The 22,303-nt window shown below is 44.8% G+C and overlaps 2 protein-coding genes across 6 annotated transcripts in view; both read left to right on the top strand.

Moving 5' to 3' along the window:
• GNB5 (G protein subunit beta 5) overlaps nt 1-9,931 on the top strand; it is a 41,247-nt gene extending 31,316 nt beyond the window's left edge. For all 5 annotated transcript variants that reach the window (XM_036033613.1, XM_036033601.1, XM_036033596.1 and 2 more), the window contains 5 exons: nt 38-129; nt 3,616-3,664; nt 5,365-5,461; nt 6,417-6,583; nt 7,831-9,931. In XM_036033613.1, the coding sequence (XP_035889506.1) occupies nt 38-129; nt 3,616-3,664; nt 5,365-5,461; nt 6,417-6,583; nt 7,831-7,842 (417 nt within the window). In that variant the 3' untranslated portion in view covers nt 7,843-9,931. The remainder of the gene's footprint in view (nt 1-37; nt 130-3,615; nt 3,665-5,364; nt 5,462-6,416; nt 6,584-7,830) is intronic.
• A 2,137-nt stretch (nt 9,932-12,068) lies between these two features.
• Nucleotides 12,069-18,491, top strand: BCL2L10 (BCL2 like 10). The gene is made up of 2 exons (XM_036033587.1): nt 12,069-16,002; nt 17,815-18,491. The coding sequence occupies exons 1-2, from the start codon at nt 15,568-15,570 to the stop codon at nt 17,935-17,937; spliced, it is 558 nt and encodes a 185-aa protein (XP_035889480.1). The 5' UTR covers nt 12,069-15,567; the 3' UTR covers nt 17,938-18,491.
• The last annotated feature ends 3,812 nt before the right edge of the window (nt 18,492-22,303 follow it).

The following is a 22,303-nucleotide window of genomic DNA, read 5'->3' as shown; positions in this document are numbered from 1 at the left end:
GCAGCACCCGTGACTCTGGGTAACTTTGCATTTGTAGGGATGTGACAAGAAAGCCATGGTGTGGGACATGCGCTCCGGCCAGTGCGTGCAGGCCTTTGAGACACATGAATCAGACATCAACAGTGTCCGGTGAGTGAGTAGGGTGTTCTCATTGCTTCTCTGCTGTCCGCTGCCCCTGGGCCTGGAGTTGTCCTGAGCCCGGGGACTGGCTCCAGGCTCGGTTTACTCAGCAGAGCGAGGCCTCCCCAGCATGAAGGGCTGATTTGCAGTGGGACCGGATGGCCCTCCAGATCTCTTGGAGAATGTTAATGTGGTGGTACTAGGGGCACAGATACCATCCTCCCTACTGAGTCAGTATTTCTCATTCATTCATTCATTCATTCAACTAATGTGTATCAAATACTGATATGCTAGACATCAGTCCAGGAACTGGGAATACAGTCGTGAACAAGATGACAAGGTCTCTGCTTTCCTGCAGGAGACGAGACAGCACACAAATAAACAAATGTGCCATTTAATTTAAGACACTGGGAAGTGCTGTGGAAAACAGTAAAACAAGGACACGTAATGGGATGGGTCATTCCTTAGATCGGTCAGGGAAGGCCTCGCTGAGAAGACGATACTTAATTTGAGGCCAGGATGATACAGGAGCCAGGCTTGCTAAGAGCTGGGGAAGATGAGATGTTAAGCGACTCACAAAAGTCAAGATTATTGAGTCCGGGGGAGAGAGGTGGCTAATGTGAGCTACAAGTTCTGTCCAGGAAGTATCCAGCCATGCATTATAAAAAAGAGACATTTATTGAAGAAAATACAAGATACAAGAAACAGTGTACAGAGAACAATGATGTCTCAGTCCCCTTTGTAGTAGGCACCTTGGGACCTCACACAGTTCTCCCAGTGTCTCTTCCACTGTTCAAAACATCCTGCAAAATCTTTTCTTGGAACCTCCATCAGCTGCCCAGTCACATTTTCCTGAATCTCATCAACGGACTGAAATCTCTTCCCTTTCTAAAGTGATTTTAGTTTTGGGAAAAGCCAGAAGTTTCAGGGTGCTAAATCTGGGCTGTAGGAGGGCAGAGTCATCTGAGTGGTTTTGATGCTTCACCAAAAAACTCTGCCCGAGACATGATACATGAGCGGGCATGTTGTCGTGATGGAGCTGCCAATCACTAGTTGCCCATAGCTATGGGCATTTTCATCATATTACATTTCTCAACTGGGAAGAACCTTGAGATAGTGCTCCTTATTAATTGTTTGGCCTGGAGGGACATACTCGTGATAGACAACACCTTCCAAATCAAAAAACACAGTTAACATGGTCTTGATCTTGCTGCAGCTTTGCCACACCTTTTTCAGGCATGGAGAACTTGGCAACTTCCATTGGGACGCCTGGGCCTTTGTTTCCAGCTCATAGCCACAGACCCACAATTCATCTCCGGTTATGACCTTGAGGAAATCCGGTTCACTGGTAGTGGTTTGAATCAAGCCATTAGCAACTGCAGCGCGATATTCCTTTTGCTCTGGTAGCAGAAGCAGTGGAATGAATTTTGCCATGACACATTTCATGCCAAGATCTTGAATCAAAATCTCAGACACAGTAGTTTTTGGAATCCCCAGATCAGCTTCTAGTTCTCACACTGTCAGTTGCCAATCTTTGTTGATTGCAGCCTGAACACGTTCAACATTCTCAGGTGGTCTGCTTGTTGCAGGCCTTCCAGAATGTGGGTCACTTTTAACAGATTCTCAACCATCTTTGAGGTGTTTGTACGACATTTTTATTGGTACTACACTTAACTACATCATTCATGAAAGCCTTCTGTATTATCCAAATAGTTTCTGTGGAGGAATGTTCAAGCTTAACACAAAATTTGATACAGATTCGTTGCTCTACTTGCTCAGTCATTTTGAATGGGATGGCCACACAGTACACATGCTCACTCAACAGCATCTACTGCCCCCTCAATAAATAATACAGTGAAGTTGTCATTGTTCATGGATGCGCATTCTAGTCCACCCTCCTTGGCTGTCAGGTCATTGATGTCGTGCACACTGTTATTGTTATATTAACAATGGCTGGACTTTTTCCAGGCAGACCTTGTATGTTTCACCTGTAAAAGGTCACTCTGGCTGCTGTGTGGAGAAAAGGTTGTAGGGGAGCAAGAAGGGGAGTGTGACAGCTGGGTAGAAGGTAGTTGCATGAGTTCAAGAAAGAAAGGATGGTGGATGGAGCTAAAGAAGACATAGTAGAGGCAGAAATGTCTAGAATTGGGAATATTCTGAGATCTTACCCATCCTGTAAGCTACAAGTTAGGTTGCCGCAATTTCATGGATGCTGGTAGAAGACATGAGTCTCCTGGGTTAGAGGTGAAGGATAGGTTACTACTCGGAGCGGTGGCACTAGCCAGAGTGTCAGCATTTTTGTGCCGGTTCCCTGAGCCCCAGTTCCACAGGGTGACACGAAAAGGGACAAATGACATTCAGGCTCTGTGAACTGGATCCCAAGACAGAGGCCAGGACTTGACATAGAAATTTGGAAGACGGCACTGTCCAGACAGTACGTATATAATGTACAGTCACCCAAGCATCTTCATTATGCTTAGTGGACAATACTAGACTTGTTCCCCTTAAAAATAAGAATGAAATAAGAAGACTTACTTACTTTAGTAGTAGAAATGTTAGGATTGTCCAGCTCCCTGCGCTCAAATAGGATATAAGGTAAAAGGAAAAAGACGATCACTTTTTGCAAATGTCCAGCAATTACCCAGAAAATCAAGGGCAGTTAATCCAGAATTTACACAGATAGTAAATGAAGTTACTAAGGTGCAAGATAGAATATCCACAAAACTAAGTCAAATCCTTATGTTTTCATGAAACAGAGTTAAAAATGCACATTCTCTCCCCTCTGCCTTGCCTCTACCCTAGACCCTCTTCCTCTAACGGGTGTCGTTCCATCCGGTCTCAGCGTAGGCTTCCTGCCCTCCAGGAAGCCCAATCATGGACGAGAGAATGACTGGGACAGAAATAATCATTGTTTGGTGAATGCTTTGTGTTTGGTACCATGCCCCATCCTTTGCATATACTGTCTTGTTTCATTTTGACACCAGGGAATTTGCATTGTCATCCTCACTTTTCAGGTGAGGACACTGAGGCTGGGCAAGGTGACATCACTTGCCACAAGTCCCCCATGTAGTGAGAGGTCAGTGCAGAGCTCTGCATGGGGCTCTGTGTATCTGACTGCAGTGTCTGTGTGTATAGCCACTTTCTCGCCCCTGAGCTCTGAGCCAAGTCTTGGGAATGAGGCATATGATCAAGGAAAAATACGGTACAGTGACCTGCCCTGTTCTCCATGGCTGGTGGAGATACCCATATTATCTCATTTACTCCACCAACACTCTGCAGGGCCAGTGTCATTGTCCCCTATTTACAGGGGAGAAAACCAGAGGACTGTGGGTCTGCCAGAGGAGTTTCTCTTCCTGGCCTCTGTGCCAAGTGGTCTTTCTGACACTAGAAGTGGAGATCCTGCTTCCGAGGGCCTGGCCCAGGCTCTGATGGGCATCCAGGAGTGGGAACACCACCCTGAATAAAGTGCTTTCTCCCCAAATTTCCTCTCTGCAGGTACTACCCAAGTGGAGATGCCTTTGCCTCAGGGTCCGATGACGCTACGGTATGTCTCTAAGTTACCAGGAGCTTTTCCCGTTTGAAAGAGAGATGCTCACTTCAGTTTATTTTTTAAAATAACTTTTTTCAGATCGCAAAAATAATGTATATTCAATGAAGAAAATTTGGGGAAAGATTGAATTATCTTAATCTCCCTACCTAAGAAAAATCACAATTGCATGAATTCCTGTCCCTTTTCTTTTAAAAAAGTGCTTTGTAATTTTTGTTCACTTAGTAATAGATCGTGAACAGTTTCCCATGCCAGTAAATGTGTTTCTACATTATATTTTCTTAATGATGGAGTAGTTTCCCACGTTGTAGACATGCCATCATTTATTTTTACTCATCTCCAAGTTTTGGGCATTTAGGATGTCAAGGTTTTGTGTTTTCTTTTTCTGTTAAAAAACACTGCTATACGTGATATTTTTGGAACCTCTCATTGTTTACTTAGAATTCATTCTCAGACCTGAACTAGTTTTAAGGCTTTTAATACTAATTGAAAACTTTTGTTGACTGATTTTTTAAGAGAATAAAAAGTACCTTCTTGTGCCCTGAAAATACCAGATAACTATTAAATAAAGTTTTCATGCTGATTTACTACTGTGGACGAAATTGCAAAGGAATAGATTGAGAGTTTGATAATAGTGAAAATTTAAAACTTCTGTATGTCAGAAAATGTATAACAAAATACAGTGTATACATTTTGGAAAAATCCTTGCTATGTGTATGACAGACCAAGTTGAAATCCTTAAGAATGAATGGTGTTGCATAATCAATAAGATAAATATTCCAATTTTTTAAAAAGGATATAATACAGACCACTTACAAAGCAGTATGTCCAAAATAACAAATAAACTTAAAATGTTTTTAAAGTTATCTCTAATCCAAGAAATGCAAGTTTCAGTGGTCAGGTGCTCCGTCGCTAGAGAAACGCTCAGTGGCAGAGACAGCGTGGGGAAGGGCCTGGGATGAGCCTGAACCTGGGCCCGGGGTGCCAGCCTTCCAGAAAGCAGTTTTGTGGTGTGGTGTAAGAACGCTCGAAATATCTCTGCCCTTTTTGATCTAGACATGCTTTTTCTTGGAATTCTATTCTATATTCTATATTCCTTAGCTGTTGTAAGGAAAATATCAAGGATTTTTACATAAGAATGGTCACCATGGTAGAGACAGACATGTCTAGAATTTTATTATAAAAGAAAAATTAGACACAAGCAAAACACTTAACAGAGGATGGCTAAATAGATTCTGCTTTATCTATATGAAGAATATTCAACAGCCATGTTAATCGTGGAGGGGGTGAGATTATTTAATAATATGAGAAAATTACACACATAAAATAGAAGCAAGACTGAAGGACATAGATATTAGTAAATACCTCTAGGATTTGGGGTGACTTTCATTTTCTTTTTTCTGCATTTATGAGTTTTTCTGAATTTTCTACAATTAACATGTATCCTTCATCAGAAAAAAGAATGGGTTTCATTTTTGTTTTTGTACCTGAAGAAATCTGTATTTGCTGTTTCTTTAAATCTCCACTGATCATGGACTTTAATGGAAATTGGGATTGAGGGAGAAAATACCAGGAGAGAAAACCAAAGGGGTATTTCCCTAACCTCTCAAACTGCGCGAGCCCTTGGCATTGGCTCCGGGTCTTCACCTCACCAAACTGCAGCCAGAAGTGCATGCTTCTTTGTGTTTGCTCCCCAGTGTCGCCTCTATGACCTCCGGGCAGACAGGGAGGTCGCCATCTATTCCAAAGAGAGTATCATATTTGGAGCATCCAGCGTGGACTTCTCCCTCAGTGGTAAGATTTTATTTCAGAAACTTTCCCGGGACTGTGAAACAGGACCTAAGTGAAACCCAGCTCCCTGTCAAGCGGCCCCTCAGCCAGAGTTCTGTGGGCCGATATGCTGAGTGGTCTGCTGTTGTGCCAGATGTCCCCCCCTGGGCTTCTTGACCCCCGCTTCTCCCCGTCTTCAGCCCGTTCACTTCAGGGGAAATGAAGGCTGTGCCCATTGATACTGTTCTCCCGGTATTCAGGGGTGGATTCACGTGCACATGTGCAGTGCCTCCAGGCATTTCCTCCCCAGCTTTCCATTCTCCCCCTCATCCCCAGAAAGGACTTTTTTCAGAGGTGGAAGGAGGGAAGCCGTAGTCCCTTTCTCAAGGCCCTAAACTCGTGGCACCTCTGCCCTCCCAGCTGCAGAGGCTGCTGATGAACATTAAGCAGCACTGGTATGCTGGGTCACTGCACCATTCAGTGTCCCCAGACACTCCCCGACTCTGCATCTGAGCCTGTGTGCGTGCACACTGCTACTCCTGCCTGAAACATCTTTTCCCCTTTCTTTGCTTGGCAAACTCCTATTCAGCCCTCAAGAACCAACTCAAATGTCACTTCCTCTGCAATGCCCTCCTTGATCCTTCTTCCCCTATGTTGGCATGTAGCACATAACTAAGCACTTCCATTATAGCCCTTACCACATAGTGCTACAATGATTTATGTGTCTACCTGCGACTACCACCCTCCACAGTGGGGGGCAACTGTGCTCTCTCCTCTCTGAATCCCCAGGGCAAAGCACAGTACCTGACACAGGGTGGGCACTAAGTCACTGGTTATTAAATGAATGAACAAACAAACAGTGAATGAATGAACCAACGAACAAACGAACGAACAAATGAGCAATTGAGCAGGTGAGAGTGACAAAAAAAAAAACAGGAAGGAAGGAACTGGTTTAATAATCATCATACCCTGCTTCCAGGTCGCTTGCTGTTTGCTGGATACAACGATTATACCATCAATGTCTGGGATGTTCTCAAGGGGTCTCGAGTCTCCATCCTGTTTGGACATGAAAACCGTGTCAGTACTCTCCGAGTTTCCCCTGATGGGACTGCTTTTTGCTCAGGGTCATGGGATCACACCCTACGGGTAAGAGAGGAGTTCTCCTGTTTTACTGTATGTATGAGAAGAGGAGTGATTGGCTTTCCTGCAAACAGAAGTCAGGGAGCTGGGGTGGGCCCAGATAGCCACCTGGAGCTCTAATTTGAGCTCTGCTCACAGCCACAGAAGGAACCAGTGGCCTGGTAGGTCAGTAGTTCCCCATTCACTCAGGTGTTCAAGCACAGATTACACAACTATGTATCACCTTATAGTTGAGGGAATAGTTGGGCTAGGTGATCCAAAAGGTTCCTTTTGACCCTAAAAGTCTGATTCTTCTGAGGCTAGCCTGTGACAAACCACAGGTTGCCAGTCTCACCTCCCAGAAGTGCAGGGTCCTTCTGTGGTCGCAGACCCCTGTGGGGCCCACGGAGCGGCTCCCGGAGGCCCCTGAAGTCCCTGAAATTATATGCCAGTTTGCACGTGTGCTTTTTTCTGGGAAGTGCCTCCTCGTGGCCTTTTTTTTTTTTTAAAGATTCTCAAAAAGATCTGTGGCTTTGGTGGCTCCCCAGAAATACTACTAAAATTGCCTGTTTGTAAAGCAGAGCTTACCCCAATGTGGAAGCCCATTAACTGGACAGTCTTAGTACTATCTTAGAAGGGAAGAGCAAAGGCAGATACTTGAGTTTCAGGGGTTTAAGGCAGATCTTTTGATGGAGGGACCTAACTAGGAGTGGACAAATGTGTGGCAGGAGAGTTTAAGGTTGCTGGACACATGCCAGGGCAGAGGGGGTATTTTGAAGATGGTCTTGAAAAGTGAGTGGTCATTTGATGCTATGTATTTTTTCTGAGAAGTGGGTCTCCTCTAAAGAGGATACTTGAGTAGTCTATTTGTGAGATAAAAAGGTAAAATTATTTTTGCAAAATTCCTGAAACAAAGTTATTTGTGACTTCACTATCCTAGACAGCAATTGCCTCAATTAGTAAAGTCGTGTTACTGCACCCAGAAAGCTGTGTGGGTAGGGGTGGTTCGCTGTCAATGTAAGAGTTCCCCATCGGCCCTAGTAGGAGGCCACAGATGCCCTTCAGACAGTTTACTAAGGGAGAGGGGGTATTAGGCCCAAGCAGCACTTTTGAGTTGTCAAGAGTAGAGCGTTATATTTTCCAAGACATGCACGTGCTGTATTTTGGATGGAGTGTGTGGGTGTGTAAAGAGACTGATTTTATCCTTTTAAACTCAGGTTTTACAAGTTGTTAACTACGAAGGGACTGACAGTTATCTGTCTGTGTCTTTGTAGGTCTGGGCTTGATCATCTCCTCACAATACAGGCTTAGATACCTGAGGTTAGAATTTGAATCGTCACGTGTAAATAGAGCTGACTTTTGGAGGATGTGAGAGTGTATCGCCACTGCGCTCAAGGGAGCAGCTCCCTGGCCGGAAGTTCACCAGACACCTCCGGGATCACTGTTAGAACTGCCACCCCGGGAAACGCTGCGTGAGCCTTCAGCCCTGGGAGAGCACCTTCAAGTACAGCGTTTTGGTTTGTTTTGTTTTCATTTTGAACACTTTTTAAAATTTATTCATTTTTAAGATTATTCTTAATTATACCACTCTCAACTGATTCTGTTACCAACAGAATTTAGCAGTTAATATATTTCATGGTATCTCCTTGAACCACTTGTCTTCAGCGCACTTTCAAGACTGGCCTCCCTCGCTGTGCACCACGGCCTGGGGAGCCTTCCCCTGGGAGTGCCGGGGTTCGTGGGCGGGGTGAGAAGGACCGTGCTATCTGGTCCATTCCAGAAGGAAGTTCCATTTTATCCAAATGTAATTAGACAAAACCCCTTTTTTAAACATGTTTTATGGTAAAAGTATCATTTCCATTCTACATCATACTGTCCTTTTTCAGATAAAGCGTTTGCGCCTGTGTGAACTGTTAGGCACGAAGCACAGACGGGCCTGAAACGGACGGGTGTTCGGTTTACGAGTTACATGACAATTGGCAGGAGTGTGGGCACTTGGCCAAGCGCTTTCTTGCTTTCTTTCGAGGGAATAGCTGATGCTGTTCGTGACACAAAGGCTTCTCAGAGCAACCAAAACCTTTCTGTGTGGGGACACAGGACAGTCAGCTGGTTTAAAAACCTATCACCAGTATTAGACACATTAGAATGAGCTAAAGTAGACCTCGTCCATGTCCATTGCACTCATTGCATTGAGGGTAATTGCATATACAAATTAATTGATAAGTTTCAAACGATGTCTTTGTCTTATATTGGAAAAATAACATAAAAGATAGCTTGTCTTTATCTGAAATCCAGCAATCCCTTCTAGAAGATACCAAGTGCTTTTGTTACAGGATCCATGCTTTTCCTTTTTTGTTATTGTTGTTGTTTGGTTTTTAAAGGTATAGAGGCTTATTCTTTGTTTTAGAAAATTCCTTACTCATAAAGATGGCATGCACTGGGGAAGAAAAAAGTCACCTCAGATACCCAAAATCATTCCTGGGTGAGGCGGGCCCGGCAGATGGCCCAGAGTCTGCCGGGCAGCCCTGCTCCAGCCTGGCCCCTCCCTTAGGGCTAGTTCTGGCTGACCGGCCCAGCCCCAGGTCTGCTGCTCAGAGAGTCCCTTGTGGAGCCAGAGCCAGCACAGCCATTGGATAGGCCTGGACCTGGCATTCCTGAAACCTCAGGGGGGTTCCAGGACAATGCTCGAAACTACTTGGTTAGGTAACATAATGGATCAGTCAGTCAAAAATCAGCCAGGCTATCTTTTCCATCAGTTTTTTAAAAATAAACAAAAGGGTTATATTCAGTGATTTGTGAGGGTTTTAGTACACAACAGCCCTGGTGGGAGAAAGAAATATAAAAGGCCCCTGTTTGCCTCTGAGGAGCCCAGAGGGAAGAAGAGAACATGGTCCAGAGGGACCGTTTCTCAGTCACACCCCCTTCCCCCACGGGATCCGTCTGGCCGGGGCTCAGGAAAAGGCCTAAGTTCCTGGTCTCCTGTCATGGCCTCCCCTTCCCTCTCCCACAGACCCTTTCAGGCCTCTGCACTCTGACCTGGGCCTCCCAGAAGCAAAGGAAGGCAGGGCAAAGGGAAAGTCACCTAGAGGGAGGGACAGCACCTTCCAGCCGTATGTTTGCAGAGGTGGAGCGCGCCTTCAGTATATGTGCAAAAGAGACCATAACTTTTCAGTTAAAAAAGCGACTTTAAGGGCCCTGTGAAAGTATTTTGTAGAATACTTACCCCACGAGCAGTAAGCCACCTCCCTTATAAGCATTTCATCTCACAGTGGGTGTTGCTTAGTATTTATTGATGAAAACTTGGTTGGGAATACACTATACCATGTGGAGACTCAAAGGTAAACTCCAAGTAATAAATTGTATTTTGCATATCGATAATAAGGCTGACTGGAGTTTTTCAAACAGTTTTTCCTTTTTTAAGAGGACTTGGGGGCAAACCTATCAAACTGATGGTGGTGAAGGGGACAGATGGGTGTGCCCACAGGTGTGCATAGCCTTGGACACACCCGGTGAAGTAGAGAGGGCTGGGTGGGAAGGGAGCTAGTTGGGGAAGGAGACGGGTCCTGGTGGGTGTTTATGGGAAATGAAGCTGCTCTGGGCAGGGCTGCCGGCCTCTCTGACCCCAGGTCCCGCTGCGCTGCGGCCTGCTCCGGAATGAGCCAGAGTCCCTCAGAAGGTACTCCACGTCCCACCCCTTGACCTCCTTCACAACCTTCCCTGGGTTGTAAGTAGCTTAATGGCAGCACAGGGTCGTAAAGGCTTTGCATCCTGGGCTTCTGTAGTTGTTTGGCCAGCTGGCTGGGAGGTAGCAGCATTGACACTTCAGACTCATCTGTAAGTCAAGGGGGACAGCAGGGTGACAAAGGATGTGACCCTAGGTTCAAAGCCAGCTCTACCCCTTTTACAGGACATGTGGTAACATCCAAATTTCAGCCTCAGTTTCCTCATCAATGGAACGGGCTAGCACGAAGTACGTGAAGTAACTATCTCAGCCATTGGCACATCTGTTTCCAACATTCATGTCCGTCCACCCACCGTCCCTTCCCCTCCTCCCTTTCCCGTTACCTTCCCCTCCCTTCTCTCCCGCAGCCCCTCCCATTTCTTTCCTCCTCCTCTTGCCCCATCTGTCTCCTCTGTCTTTTCTTTCTCCTCCTGAGTCTTAAAATCCCTCTATACTTTCAAAACTTGAGGGCCCCAAAGAGATTTTTGTTTATATGGGTTGTATTTATCAATATTTATCACTAGTAGTTAGAACTGAGAATAATTATAAAGCACAAGAATACAGTCACCCCTTCCACTGGTGATACTTTCATCACACATCAGTAGCTTATAGAAAGCTGAGAGAACAAGCATTTAAAAAGCCACACGTACAGAAAAAAAGTCATTATGGAAGTAGTTTTGACCTTGGAGGACTCCTTGACCGGCTCTCAGAGACCCTGAGGGTGGGGACCACACTCTGAAAACAGCTGATCTGGGCTAATGAGTGAGACCTCCCTGAGGCCATTAAGGCCTTCATAGGAGCTTGGAAGGGGGGGAGGAAGAATGCATGGTAATCAAGGAAGTAGTCTTGAGGAGGGACCCTCAGAGGATTCTTTGGGGTGGCCACAAGCCACATAAGAGATCTTGCAGGGGCACAGAGAGCCAATGGTAAAGTCTAGAGACCGACCGAACCTGTGAACCCCTGGAAATCCTTTCCAAAAGAGGACCCTTGAGATGCAGGGGTAAGCCCAGCCGATGGGGCAGAACACAGGCGGCAAACAAGCCCACGGGCTGAATCCGGCCCTCCACCTTGTGTTACCCGGTGGTGAGCTCCTCGCTTCTGGTTAGGGAGTCGTTACATTTATACAGGACTAAAATTATATTCGGCCCTTTGAAGGCAACTGTGAGGCTGATGTGGCCCCCAGTGAAAATGAGTTTGACACCCCTGGGTTAGAAGATTAACTGAGGTTGAGGTTGGGACCACAGCACTTCAACTGGCTTTCCCCCAGGTCCAGGTGAGCTGACTGAGCAGGGGTTTGTAGATCTGCATTTCCCAAACTTGGCTGCTGGGTCTACAACAGGTTAAAAATACAGATCCATAAGGCTCCCCACCACCCCCCCCCCGCCCCCACCGGAGCTCTGGGCTAGGCAGGACTGAGGTGGGGCAACTGGAGGAAAGCTCTCAGTGAATCTTACTTCTGTGGATTCCTTGTGGGAACAGGAGTCTGAACCGTCTCAGTTATGATAGGAGAGAATCGGGTTGCTTTTCAAGTCATAGCACAGACCCCTCATTCTCCTAGAGAGGACCTGGCTGGAGCTAGGGTGGCCTTTGGGACTGGCCATTCTCCACAGTGAGCTGACTCTTGGCCATTTCTGCTTTTTTTTTAAATTTTATTTATTTTTAGAGAGAGGGGAAGGGAGGGAAAAAGGGAGAGAGACATCAATCGGTTGCCTCTTGCATGCCCCCAACTGGGGACCTGGCCCGCATCCCAGGCATGTGCCCTGACCAGGAATCAGACTTGTGACCCTTTGGTTCACAGGAGGGTGCTCAACCCACTGAGCCACAACTACCAGGGCTTGGCCATTTCTGATGAAAGAATGAAATTAATATTTTTGTGTCTTTGTAAAGAGGATGCAGACCCTCTGGTGAGGAGAAGGGATTGGGAATGGCGCTCTGGACTATTCAACCAGTAAATAAATATGAACAACTAAGTGTAGGTACGGTGTGAGCACTTGTGTAAAGACTGGCAACAGGAAATGCCCATATTCAAACCCAACGTTATCTAACCAACACACCACTCAACTTTGTCATCCATCAGGAAACGAAGCAGAGGTCACTGTTTTCATCTGTGCCCCCCACCACCACCCACCCATGATAGGTGGCCTCCTCCTCCTAGGTCTACACCCAAGAGAAACGAAAACTTACATCCACACAGAAACTGGAACACAAGTATTCATAAACAGCCCAGGATGGAAGAACTCAAATGTTCAACAACCAGTGGAGGGCTGAACAAAAACATGGTGCTAATACATCCACACAAAGGGATGATATTTGGCAATAAAAGGAGTGAAGTACAGGCACAGTCTACAACCGGATGAACCGTGAAAACATTGTGTTAAGTGAAAGAAGCCGGACACACAGGGGCACGTATGGCATGATCCCGTGTGTGTGAAATGGAATGGGCAGATCCATAGAGGCGGCAGACAGACTGGTGGTTACTTAGGGCTGTGTGGGAGGAATGGGGAGGGACACAAAGCTGTTAAAATATACATGGTAATATATATGCTGTATAAGTCTGATATAAAAAATAGGCAGTCAGTCTCTAGCTCTTTTCAGTATTAAAAAAATAGCATATAGGTAAGGCTTACCAAATGTCACATTTTACTTTTTGGTTAAAAGTGGGTGAAGTGAGCATGGTGACCCTGGTTCATACTACCAATAAACTCTTCTCAGTAAAGAGCGTTTACTCTGTTCCAGGCACTGCACTAAGCACTTCACACACACCAGCTTGTGGAACCCTGTAGGAGCCCGAAGGTGCAGTTTTTTGCCCCCACGTATTAAGTGAGGAGATCGAGTCTGGGAGAGCGGAACAAGCTGCTCACTGTTGCAGCTTCTAAGTGGCAGCGCCAGGGTTTTAATCAAGTCTGTCCACCAACTGCCTCCTCACATCGTGTGCATCAGAAATTCTGTGTGGAGCTTAATCTCTTCATTTGTTCAACTGATAATTAAGAGTCATCAACGGCAGGGCCAGAGGACTTGTCACTCACCCCCAAGCTACTCCTCTGTGCTTGCTGCTAAGATATAATGTGTATTTAACTCAATTGAAGAGGGAACCCATAGACATCAAAACCAGTTCAAGTGGGAATCTGATGTACAGAGATTCATATTCTCTGCTGACCAGATGCATTTGGCTCACTGTAAAGGGATCGCTGGTGCTGGCAGACCAGCCTTTGTAGAGAGAATTCTGTTGCCACCACATCCTCTCTGTCTACTGCCCTGGCCTCCTCATTCACAGCATAAGCAAGCACTACGGTGGCTGGGTAAAGAAGCTCTCTGACATTCACAGAGCACAGAATTTTGTCCCCTCTGTAGTGGCTTACTGTGGGGGCATGCAATGGAGCACAAATACTTCAGTCTGTGTCCACTCAGAGTGGCCCAGACACATACCTCTCTTTCTAAGATTTCCTGGTGACCACTCTTCCAATCTTGTTTCTTTCAAGGCCCTGGCAATCCAGCCAAATCATCAGTGACTGCCCAGAAATCGATGTAGGTCTGCCTGTGCTCTGGCCATTTCGTACCCCAGACATAGTGGACCGTCCCGTGTGGCTTGAATATCAGCCCAAAGGGTGGATTTTCTTTCACCACCCTGTCCATTCACAGTCACTCCTGAGTGGGGCTGTGATGTCATAGCTGTCCACTTGCATGTGGTACCAGCATATTACATAGGCCCATCTGTAATCCAGGCTTGAGTTTCTTTCCCTCAGTCACCTGGCCAGAAGCAAATCCCTAGAGGCCATAGGTGTGGAGTGAGGGAAGAGGCAAAGCTTGTGCCGTTGATTGCACCCAGTGGACTCTCCCGAGTTCAGTCTCTTACACCATCTCCACTTGATGAGAGATCTCTGCTGTGCACGCCCAACCTGACGACTAGGTGGGTCTGACAACATCCATGTCACGATGGCAACTCAAGGTGCATAGTGACCTGATGCCCCTTGGCTAGGCATTCAGCCTCTACCAAGGCCCAGGAACAAGCCAGAACCTGCTTTTCAAAAGGAAAATATTTATCTGCAGAAGAAGACATAAATTTGCTTCTAAATCCTAAAGGTCTACACTGTAATTCTGCTATTGGTGTTTGCCAGAGGCTCCACACAGCACCCCTGTTTGACACAAGTGTCACTGGATGTGTTGGATCGTAAGGCCCAAGTGGCAGAGCAGTTTATACCGCATCCTGAATGTTCTGCAGAGCCTCCCCTTGTTCTGCTCCCCAAACCACCTGCCTATAGATGGGTTGCATCGCACACTCAGATGCAGTGTGTGTTGCCTGCGAAATCCAGGTAGGTTGCCTGACCTACCAAGCATTGTGCCTCTTTTTTCTTGTAGATGGTGCAAGATGAAGCAACTCCTCTTTTACCCTAGGTGGGATATTTCAACATGCTTGGACCACTGGACCCCTAGAAATTTCACTGCTGGTACCAATTCTGTATCAGGCTGTGTCCAACTAGGAGAAATAAGCCATAGAGGAATGTGAACAGACGAGGATTCAAATAAGTACTAACTATAACAGGGGATTGGAGTAATGAAGTATTGGCCAGTAAAAAGTAAAGAGAACTCTAAACAATGTGAGAATGGTAGCAATCAGAAGCAGCCATTAACCTAGAGTTGAGTATGCCCTCAGCTTCTTCTGTTATATTATGGCCATAATTAAACTCCACTGTGGTGTTCTGTGTCTTTGTCCCATCACCAGACTGTAGGGTCCTTGAAAGCAGGGACCACATGTCTTGTTCTCCGTTACATCTTCAGTGCTAGGAGAACCCCCAGGGGCTCTGAATAAATATGAGTGAATGAATGCCACCAATATATTGGCATTCGAACAGCCCACAGAGAATTATCCTGCCGCATATACCAGACCCAAAGAAAGGATCTTCCACACACAATTCCGAGTTACTGATCATCCTCCCACGTGAGCCGCCAATGAAGGCTGTGAGTGGCTTTTGTCAACCTCTCCTTAATAGAAGACAAATGTCTGGCCCAACTTTCCACACTGTCCCCTCCAGGTTCTTAGGCCCCAGGCCGGGAGCTAAACAATAACCCTCGAAGAGTCTCACTCTGCCCCTGATTGCTACGTGAACACCAGCACAAGGCTGAGCCTCGTTTTTGGCACCCGCACAGGTGCTGTTGGGATTCGCGTGAAAGGCTCCTCTCCCGACCTGCAAAACCCTACTGCCCCGGCGGGGCGGGGCCGGTAGCCCCTCCCCGGGGAGAGTTGCAGCCTAAAAAGCGGGCCCTAGGCAGGACCCCCGGCAGAGGCCGAGCTATGGGGGACGAGTTGAGGCAGCGCACCGAGCAGCTGCTGGCCGACTACCTGGGATACTGCGCCCGGGTGCCCGGCACCGCCGGGCGGCGGCCGTCCACGCCCGAGGCCGCCTTGCTGCGCTGCTTGGCCCTGCGGTTACGGCTGCGTTACCACCTCAGTAGGTCCCGCTACCGCGGGTATCAGGGAAACCGCCTGCAGGTGGTGGCGAATGTGGCACAGAAGATGGTCCGACAAAGCGGATTCCCCAGCTGGGGCAAGGTGGTGGCGCTCGTGACTTTCGCGGGGATCCTGCTGGAGAGACCGCCGGCAAGGCACGCGTGGGAACTGAAGGAGTGGGAGGCAGACGTTGGCCCGGACTGCCGGAGGCTGGTGGCCTTTCTGTGCGATTGGCTCACCGTGGAGCACCGCGCCTGGCTGGAGGCACACAGCGGCTGGGTGAGTAGGGAGCGGGGCGCGAGACCCCGGGCGGGGCGGTCAGCTGGGACGTCCCCACACGGCTGGCACCCAGAGCGACCCAGCGGCGCCAGCTCCTTGGGGTCTTCGTTTCAGCAACACTGGGACGTTCATTGTGAATTCCGGTTCTCTCTTGATGAAGTCAGGCTGACAGAAACTACCCTTTCTAGATGGCTCTCTTAATTCAGAAGCAGCCGCACACGACTTGGATTTGCCTAATTTGGCCTTGACCTTGCTCGCCCTCCGAGTTTTAGGATGCGCTCGCATTAGGTCTGGATACTTTGCTCATATAGAGATCCCCGAGCTGGCAAATCAGCAGTGGGTGGTCCAGGCCAGGTGGATTCTTTCTCCTCTGTTAGGCGCACCTTTAGAGAGACTCACACTCATTGACCCCACAGCTCTGCCTGAAACGTGAGAATGAAAAGCCACCGCCTTCTCCCGCCCCCACACCTGTCAGGAAGAGCCGAGGCCAGTGTTGGTGAGTGTGCGCCAATACCCAGTGGTGGTGCTGACTCAAGATTCCTTAATTTCTAATCCCCTCTGCCCAGCCCTCGGTTAGGAGATATCCAAGCGCCCTGGCTTTCAGCTGTATTCCATTTGGTCTCTGTGGTTTAGGCTAGAGGGACAGGCGCTTGGCCTACAGCTCCTAAACCGAGCAAAGGGTCAGGTGAAGCCCCACCCCCCCTCAGTAAGAGGGTAGCGTGCCTCTCTGGGTTCTGAACTAGATCCTGTTTCCTCTCTTCCTAACTGGAGTTGAATCAATGACTGAAGTGACCCAGACTATACAACAAATACAGCCAAATTATTAAAAAGCCTACTGTTGGCAGTGTTGTGCTAGACCCATGGTGTGATCAGTTGCATTCCATTGGTGGAGAACAGGTAGTATCCAATCAGAACCTTGAGCTTGTATAAACAGTTTGCGGTGTGAAAATTAACGCTTGCATTTTTTGTGGTGTGTGTGTTAGTCTTCAACTATCCGTGCCTGTGAACGCTAAGAACTCCACCTGAACTATTTGTCCTCAAGCATTTGGCCCCAATGGGCCCTCTGCACTTAGAAGAAATTGATTGGGGGGGGGGGGGGGCGCGGCAAGGGAGCATTGTTTTTTTGTTCTTTTAGCTAATCAACACCAGCAAGGGACTAACCTTTTAACATGCTGAAGCCGCAATTCTCCAAGTGAGTAAACAGGACATGCCCACCATTCTCCCAGATGCACTTAAAATGCTGGAGTCTGGACTTCAGTTCCCTTCCTTTCCACTTTTCTGAATGGAGCTGCTTGCTGTATTGTCGCAGGTGATAACTTTCAACCTAGCGATCCCAAATGGCATCTCTCCTTTGCTCAGGAAAGAACATGCTATACAAGCCTAACTCGGAAATCTTGTGGGATTGGTTCCGACCACCAAAGAAAAGTGAAGTAATACTTTTGCAGTGAAGGGTCCTGCCTTCAGTTTGTGTTTTAAAAAAATGAACAACAGAAAAGGCAGCACCTGTGAAGCTTAATGAAATGAGGTATGTCTGTAGTGGTCTTCCTTCCTCTTGAGTTTTGAAAGGAGTAGAAGGAAGAGTGTCCCTTCTGTAAGTGACAAACTGAAGGGCCTGTATGTTCTTTTCTGTGCCCCATATTGGACACTTCTTACAAATCCCAACTCATCAAAAGTTCCTAATCGTAGGTTGCCTATTGGTATTTCCTTTTTTTACTTTTAAGTCTAGGAGTCATCTGAAACCTCCTGTGTTTTTTATTGAGTTCAGATTTTGAACATTATGAAACAATCTAATTCTCTCCCTCCCCCTTGTAGGACGGCTTCTGTCGCTTCTTCGCATCCAGAATGATCTTTCCTTGGAGTTCACTGCTGGTCCGGGTTCTTCTCTCATGCTTTATATCAACAATATTAAACTATATGTGGACAAAATTATTGTGAGTTCCCAAATTTTTAACCCACATCTACCTGCCTAATGGTGACCAGCCAAGTAAATTTGGGATGCTAAAGAACAGAACAGAGTAAAGACCCTTCTGGGACATTTTTACCTGCATTTCTATCAGGAGTCCTGTGGTGATGATTCAGCAAGCATTTTAACTCCTGACAAAAATTCACAGTGTTGAGACAGAGGCACCTGAGTGGCTCTTTTCTGCCTAGAGAAAATGGGAATCTAAAGGCTTACTGCTTCAAAGAATTGTAAAGTGCATTTCATTAAATGGGAAACCTGGTGCTACACGTAGATAAACATGAACAAGACACTCTCATCTATCCACAGTTTCAATGCTACTGCTGACTAATTTATCAAGGCAATGGGCCAGGGGTGAAATGGTATCAGAAGTGCTCTGAGTACCAGTCTAACAAAGGACGTAACATTAATACCTTTTACAAGGATTCTTACTAAAGCCTTTGAAACTGAATTCCTGGGACTTCTTGGGTTTCTAGAGTTAATTAAGAACTTATATTTTTTACTTCAATAAATTGGTAAATGTCTTCAATGTTTTAATAAATTTATGCATCTTTTTTAAGAATCTTAGTTGGTTTTCCTTGGGATTCAATAAGCTTTTATTTTTAGGAGTAACTTGATGACAATTTCTTTTTTATTGTCTCTTTAAATACATGTACAATTCTTTGTTTTTCAGTTACAGTTGACATTTATTATATTAGTTTCAGGCATACAACATAGTGATTAGACATTCACATAAGTGATCACCCCAGTAAGTCTATTACCCATCTGACACCATACTCAGTTATTACAGTATTATTGACTACATTCCCTATGCTGTATTTTACATCCCCATGACTATTTTTATAACTGGCAGTGTGCACTTGTATTTTTATTTACTTGTTTTGTTGACACTATTACAGATGTTCTCCATGTCCCCCCAGTTTTGCCCCTCTCCACCAATACCCCAGCCCCCTCCCTGACCTTCGCCACACTGCCATCTGTGTCTGTGGGCCATGCATGTATGTTCCTAAGCTGACCTCCTCCAGTGCCCACCCCCGGCTCCCTGAGACCTGTCAGTCAGTTCCATGTATCCGTGCCTCTGTTTCTGTTTTGTTCTTGAGTTTATTTTGTTCATTGGATTCCACATGTAAGTGAGATCACAGTTTGGACTTCTTAATCCCTTCCCTTTTTCACCCACCCTCCTGACCCCGCTCTGATCTGGCAACCATCAGTTTCATCTCTGTATCTGAGTTAGTTTTTCCTCTGTTTATTCACTTATCTTTTTAAATTTTTTAATCACAGTTTACATTCAAAATTTTTTTTAGTTTCAGGTGTACAACATAGTGGTTAGACAATCATATACTTTACAAAGTGTCACTTGTTTCTGAATTTATTGATGACAGCCATTCTGACAGGTGTGAGGTGATAGCTCATTGTGGTTTTAACTCGCATTTCTCTGATAAGTGACATTGAGCATCTTTTCATGTCTGTTGGCCATCTGTATGTCCTCTTTGGAGAAATGTCTATTCAGGTCCTGTGCCCATTTTTTCATTGGATTGTTTTTTTTTCTTCTTTGTGTACGTGTGTCCAGTTATCTGAGTTGTCTGTAAATTTGGATATTAACCAATTATAGGATATATCATTGGAGAATATGTTCTATTCAGAGGTTGTCTTTTCATTTGTTAATGGTTTCCTTTGCCATGCATAAACTTTTTAGTTTGATATAGTCCCGTTTTCTTTTTTCTTTTGTATCTCTTGCCTGAGGAGAGATACCAAAGAAAATATCGCTACAAGAAATGTCATAGATTTTACTATCATGTTTATTTTTCCTAGAAGTTTTATGGCTTTGAGTTTAACACTTATGTCTTTAATCCTTTTGGAGTTTATTCTTGTATGTGGTATAAGAGGGTGGTCTAGTCTCATTTTCTTTGCATGTCTCTGTCCAATTAAAGATAGTAAAGACTATCTTTACCCCACTGTATGTTCTTACCTCCTTTGTCAAATATTAATTGACCATATAGATGTGAGTTTATTTCTGGGTTCTCTATTTTACTCCATTGGTCTGTATGTCTGTTTTTATGCTGGTATCATACTGTTTTGATTACTATATCTTTGTATTATAGTTTAACATCAGGTAGTGTGATACCTCCAACTTTTTCTCAGGACTGCTGTGACTATTTGGGATCTTTTGTGGTTCCATGTAAATTTTTGGAATGTTTCTTCTAGCTCTCTGAAAAAAGCCATTAGTATTTTGTTAGGGATAGCATTGAATCTATAGATTGCTTAGAGTAGTTTGGGTATCTTAATGATGTAAATTATTCCTATCCATGAGCACAGTATATACACTACCATTCATTTGTATCTTCTTTAATTCCTTTCTTCAGTGTCTTATAATTTCCAAGTACAGGTCTTTTATATTCTTGGTTAAATTTATTCCTATGTATTTTTTTTATACAATTGTAAATGGGACTGTTTTCTTAGTTTCCGTTTCTGATAGTTCATTAAAATGCAACTGATTTCTGGATAACTATTTCTATTCAGCTACATTACTGAATTGATTTAGTCTACTAGTTTTTTTTGGTGGAATCTTTAAGGTTCTCTATATACAGTATCATGTTGTCTGCAGATAACAGTTTTACTTTTTCCTATCCAATTTTGATGCCTTTTATTTCTTCTTGTCTGATTGCTGTGGCTAGGACTTCCAGTACTGTGCTGAATAAGAGTGGTGAAAGCAGACATCCCTGTCTTGTTCCCAGCCTTAAGGGAAACACTTTGTTTTTCCCTTTTGAGTATGATGTTTGTTAGCTGTGAATTTGTCAAAAATGGCCTCCATTATGTTCTCTCCATTGCCACTTTGCTGAGAGTTTTTAATCATAAATGGGTACTGGATTTTGTCAAATGTTTTTTCTGCAACTATTGATAAGATTTTTTTTAATTTTTAGTTTTTCATTTATTTTTAGGCAGGGGGGAAGGGAGGGAGAAAGAGAGGCAGAGAAACATCAATGTGTGGTTGCTTCTAGTGCGCCCCCTACAGTAGACCTGTCCCACTATCCAGGCATATGCCCTGATTGGGAATCGAACCAACAGCCCTTTGGTTCACAGGCTGGTACTCAATCCACTGAGCCACACCAGCCAGGGCTCTCTTTTTTCTTCATGAGTCTGGTTAAAGGTTTGTCAGTCTTCTTTATCTTTTCAAAGAACCAGCTCTTGTTTTCATTGATCTTTTGTATTATTTTTTTAGACTCTTTTATTTTCACTCTAATCTTTATTATTTCCTTCCTTCTACTCTCTTTGGTCTTTGTTGCTCTTTTTCTAGCTCCTTTAAGTGTTAAGTTTAGATTGTGTATTTGAGGTTTTTGTTTCTTGAGGTAGGCCTATATTGCTGTGTAGTCCCTCTTAGAACTGCTTTGGCTGCATTCCATAGACTCTGGGTTGTTGTGTTTTCATTTTAATTTGTCTCAAGGTATATTTTAATTTCCTTCTTGATCTCACTGGTAAGCCATTCATTGTTTAGTAGCATGTTATTTAGCCTCCATGAGTTTGTGTGTTTTTCAGTTTTTTTCTTGTAATTGCTTTTATTGTAGTCAGAGAAGATGCCTGTTATAATTCCAGACTTCTTAAATTTATTGAGACTCATTTTGTGTCCTAACATGTGCTCTTTCCTGAAAAATGTTGCATGTGCTCTTGAAAGGAATGTGTGTTCTGCTGCTTTGGAGTGAATTGCTCTGAAAAGATCAACTAAATCCATCTGATCTAATGTGTCATTTAAGGCTTCTTTTTTCTTGTTTATTTTCTGTCCAGAAGATCTGTTCATTGATGTCAATGGGATGTTAAAATCCCTTAGTATGACTGTATTACTGTTAATCTCTCCATGTCCATCAAGATTTGCTTTATGTATTTCGGTGCTCCTGTTTTGGGTGCATAAGTGTTTACAAGGGTTATTTCCTCTCATTAGATCCGTTTATTGTTATGTAATGTCTGTCCTTGTCTCTTATTGTATAGCCTTTGTTTTAAGGTCTATTTTATCTAATAAGTATTGCTATCCCAGCTTTTGTTTTGTTTCATTTGCATGAAATATGTGTTTCCATCCCTTTACTTTTCATCTGTGTGCGTCTTTCTGAGGTGGGCCACTTGCAGATGACATATATATGGGTCTTGTTTTCTTTTCCATTTAGCTACTCTGTCTTTTGATTGGAGTATTTAAGCTATTTACATTTAAAATTATTATTGAGGTGAAATGCTCTAAAGATATCATTTAAATCCATCTGATCTAGTGTGTTATTAAGGACAGCATTTCCTTGTTGATTTTCTGTCTGGAAAACCTATTCCGTACGTGCCATTTTTCAGTTGCCTTTAGCTCAA

Source organism: Phyllostomus discolor, chromosome 1 (genome assembly GCF_004126475.2).
Source record: "Phyllostomus discolor isolate MPI-MPIP mPhyDis1 chromosome 1, mPhyDis1.pri.v3, whole genome shotgun sequence".
NCBI classification, from domain to species: domain Eukaryota; kingdom Metazoa; phylum Chordata; class Mammalia; order Chiroptera; family Phyllostomidae; genus Phyllostomus; species Phyllostomus discolor.
The sequence above is the reverse complement of the archived record's forward strand: the minus strand, read 5'-3'. Positions and strand labels throughout refer to the sequence as shown.